General features: G+C 52.0%; 1 protein-coding gene across 1 annotated transcript in view; it reads right to left on the bottom strand.

Annotated features, from left to right (window-relative positions):
- Positions 1-4057, bottom strand: part of TRIP13 (thyroid hormone receptor interactor 13) — a 23371-nt gene that overhangs the window by 18525 nt on the left and 789 nt on the right. Inside the window, exons 2-3 of the mRNA XM_032279179.1 lie at positions 2024-2189; positions 68-197 (exon numbers count right to left, since the gene is read on the bottom strand). Coding sequence (XP_032135070.1) covers positions 68-197; positions 2024-2189 — 296 coding nt within the window. The remainder of the gene's footprint in view (positions 1-67; positions 198-2023; positions 2190-4057) is intronic.

Below are 4057 nucleotides of genomic sequence, written 5' to 3' on the forward strand. Positions count from 1 at the left end.
CCCCCACTCCTCAGCATCACCCCCGCTCCTCACCCCGACACTCTGCACCTCAGCATCACCCCCATACCTGCAGGCAGAACCCAGTGATTTGCTGCAATTATGTTTTCTGTCTCTTCCTCCAGATTTTCACTGCTGGGGCCATCTTCATTCAGCTGGAAGATGTGAAGTGCGACCTTGCAGGTGCTCAAATCAATGGGCTATAATGAGAGAAAAGCCACATTAACCTACACACATTTAAGGTATCTGACTCGTTTCTACCCATATGAATTAGACGTTAAGGTCCGCAAATAAAAACTGAATGTGTATTATAATAAAAAGTAGTTTCAGATTAGATGAGAAGGCTGTGAATTTACTTCAGATTGAGGATTAGCTCTTTTAAAAGTGTATAGCCATCCCTCGCCTGTTGGGCCCTACACCCACTTCCTGGATAAAGAAAGTGCCTAAGTCCAACCTCTGGGATGCCACTGGAGTCTAGAAGCCATCTCAGTTGACTTTCACCACAAGGGTTTTTTTTTTTTTTTTTTTTTTAATTAAGCTATTTTTTGAGACAGGATCTTGCTCTGTCTCCCAGGCTACAGCGCAGTGGCAAGACCACAGCTCACAGCAAGATTACATTCCTGGATTCAAGTGAGTGATCCCCCCACCTTCAGCCTCCTGAGTAGCTGGCACTAGGTGTGTGCGCCCCCACACTGGCTAATTTTTTAAAACACTTTTTAGAGACAGGGTCTTGCTATGTTCCCTGGGCCAGTCTCCAATTCCTGGCCTCAAGTGATCCTTCCATCTGCCTCCCAGTGTTGGGACTACAGGCATGAGCCACCTCACCCACCGGGTTCCTAACTTGTGTCTTTTTGTGTTTGTTATTACTCAGAGAAATGTTTATGCCAGCAGATAGAAATCTACCTCATTCTTCTTTATGGCTATATTGTACGTGATGCAGATGTGTGGAATTCTTATAGTTAGTAACTGATCTCTGGTGGACAGTTAAAATATTTCAAATTGCTGGCTATTATTAGCAACATCTAACAAGCATCTGTTCAGAAAGACCCACGAAATTGCAGAATTATCAGCCAAAAAAAATTCTTACAAGTGAATCTGCAGCCAAAGAGGACATTACAACGTTCCCTGGGCATCCCCGGCGCCCTCCAGCTAGCTGTCCATCCGTCCATACCAGTGTGGGAAGCTCCTCCTTCCCTCAGACTGGCTGAACCCATGGAGCATCAGCTCTCAGTGACCACGAACAAACACGCACCCCAGCATATGACTGAGGAGGTCCACCTCGCGAGCGGAATTTAGTGCCAAGCCTGTCCTGCACTGCTGTCCTCTACAGGGCAGGGATGCACACGGAAGTGATACTCCTTCCTCACAAATACATTGCAGGCCTTTTTATACTGGTGCCAGGACTGCCCCAGTGCATCCACGTCCTCACACAAAGCTCCTCTAACTCCCACACACGAACTCAGATGGTGGGGGAGGTGGCCATGCGTGGGATGAGATGAAGACCTGCTCTCTGGAGCCCCCACGCCTCCGATGCCACCTCCTCATCCCCGGAGCCCCCACGCCTCCGATGCCACCTCCTCATCCCCGGAGCCCCCACGCCTCCGATGTCACCTCCTCACCTCTGGAGCCCCCACGCCTCTGATGCCACCTCCTCACCTCTGGAGCCCCCACACCTCTGACGGCCCTAGCACACACTGAGCACTTCATAAACATATGTTCTCTGGAAGAATGAGACACAATACACAGGCCTCCCCGGCACAGCCCACTGTCCTACAGTGCTGCATTCTCGTTCTTGGTTCCCAGTCTGTCCCCTGCTGTGCTGAGAGCACCCTGACGTCAGGACCACTTCCTACTCCCAGCACCTGGCTCCCGACAGATGGTGAGAAAAGAACCAGTCTAGCCACCCAGACCCACAGATAACGTGAACCTGTTTCTGACAATATGCTATGAAAACAGCAAAAGACATTCATGACACAGCCTTTGTATTCAGCTGACTGTTACTTGGCCCAGCAAATTACTGACTTACCTGTGAGTCTTTAACCTTTAATTCTGTGTCAACGATAGACACAGACTGCACATTTCTGGTCAAAAAAGGTTCATCAAACTCAGTCCACGTGTAATCACCAAACACGATATTATGTCTGTTGAGTAGCTTTCTAACACTCAGCTTTATGTCTTCTTTCTTTGCAGTGCTAAAAACAAACCAAACCAAAACCAAGGCACGCATAAAAGATCTTAGTTCAAAAGCAAGATGTTCAAATTAGTGTTTCTCAGAAACTTAGACAACACATAAGAAGGCGCGGTAGTTAAGAGGACAGGCTGGAGCTGGCCTGCCTGGGGGCCAAATCTAGGGCCACCCCTTGCCTGTGGGGCCTCTACCAGCTGTGCCCTGAGGAAGCTGTGCCTCAGCTTCCAGTTAGAAAAATGGAACAACAGTAAGAGTTCTTGCTATGCACTGTGAAGAGTCATTAATACATTCAAAGTGTTTACGACGATATCTGGCACATAGTAAGCACCCAATAAACGTTGGCTTTTGCTATTAAAGAAATTCACAGCTGTGGAGTCAGGCCTGGAGTCCTGTGATTCGTGCTGAGAAAACCTAATGCTTTAAGCTTGGCATCCAGTGCTCCCTGCAGCCCACCTTGCCATTGTACTCCTGATAGCTCCCCTTTCCACAACAGTGACCTGGTCCTGGATCTCACCTTTGTGCCCGCTGTGCACGGTCCCAGCTTATTGGGCTCATCAGCTGCAGCCACTCTTTAGGTTCTACTCAATGTCTGCCTCCCCCTGAGCCCTCCTGGACAGGCCCCTCAGAGCCAGGCAGGTGATATGTGGCCCCTTTGCATTCATCCCAGCACCCTACAAGGCAGTGACCGCAATGCATGGTGTGGTTGCATGCAGGTGTCTATGAACTCTGCTGCAGCTGTGTACAGGTGTCCTCTAGGTGCAGCTGTGCTCTGATATGATTATGCCTAGCGTCTGAGCCCACATGTAGCTGTCCTTGGGTGTCCCCAGGCTGCGGTGGCACTGTGTGCAGGTGTCTCTGGGCTCTAAGGTGTTCATGTAGGTGTCACAAGGCTGTGGTGGGGCTTTGTGCAGGTGTCTCTGGGCCCTGGTACAATTGCACTGAGGTGTTTGAACTCCAGCACCTAGAAAGTTCCCAGTCGACAGCTGTTCTGTTAAAGGAAAGGTCTCTTTCTCTGCATCCCCTCTGAGACTGGCAGTCTCACCTGACCTCGGTCCACCCTCCACAGACATGAGGAGGGTCTGTGAAGGTCTCACCTGACCTCAGTCCACCCTTCACGGACAATGAGGGGGGTCTGTGAAGGTCTCACCTGACCTCGGTCCACCCTCCACGGACATGAGGGGGGTCTGTGAAGGTCTCACCTGATCTCGGTCCACCCTCCACGAACATGAGGGGGGTCTGTGAAGGTCTCACCTGACCTCGGTCCCCCCTCCACGGACATGAGGGGGTCTGTGAAGGTCTCACCTGATCTCGGTCCACCCTCCACGGACATGAGGGGGTTCTGTGAAGGTCTCACCAGACCTCGGTCCACCCTCCACAGACATGAAGAGGGTCTGTGAAGGTCTGGCCCTGCTGCTGAGTTCCCGCCACTCCAGGTAGCAGCACAGCCTGCAGGCCCCACCATACCATGAATTGGCTTGGTCACAAGTGAGTGGGATTTGCTTTAAACCCTACAAACTTAACATCTGTGAGGAACGGGACACAATTAAAGGGTCTGAAAAACACTGGCTCAAAAAATAACAACCCAACTTTCGGCTGAGCTCTCCATAAGGCGGCCAGCCTGTCCTCCAACGTGGGACTCAGGGCCAGCTCAGTACACTGGGGAACAGCAGGGCAGGGCCAGGGCCAGGTCAGCGGGTTGGGGTCGGTCAGATGGGGGCTCAGCTGTGAGCTGGGATCCTGCGCACAGGGATCGGGTGGGCTGGGTCAGTGCCCTGGGGTGGGGTCGGCTGGGTCAGCGCCCTGGGGTGGGTCGGGTCAGTGCGCTAGGATCGGGTCGGGGTGTGGCTGGGGTCCAGTGGGGCCGGGTCAGCG

This window comes from Sapajus apella, unplaced genomic scaffold (genome assembly GCF_009761245.1).
Source record: "Sapajus apella isolate SASKATOON/1434 unplaced genomic scaffold, GSC_monkey_1.0 scaffold11, whole genome shotgun sequence".
Taxonomy (NCBI): Eukaryota; Metazoa; Chordata; class Mammalia; order Primates; family Cebidae; genus Sapajus; species Sapajus apella.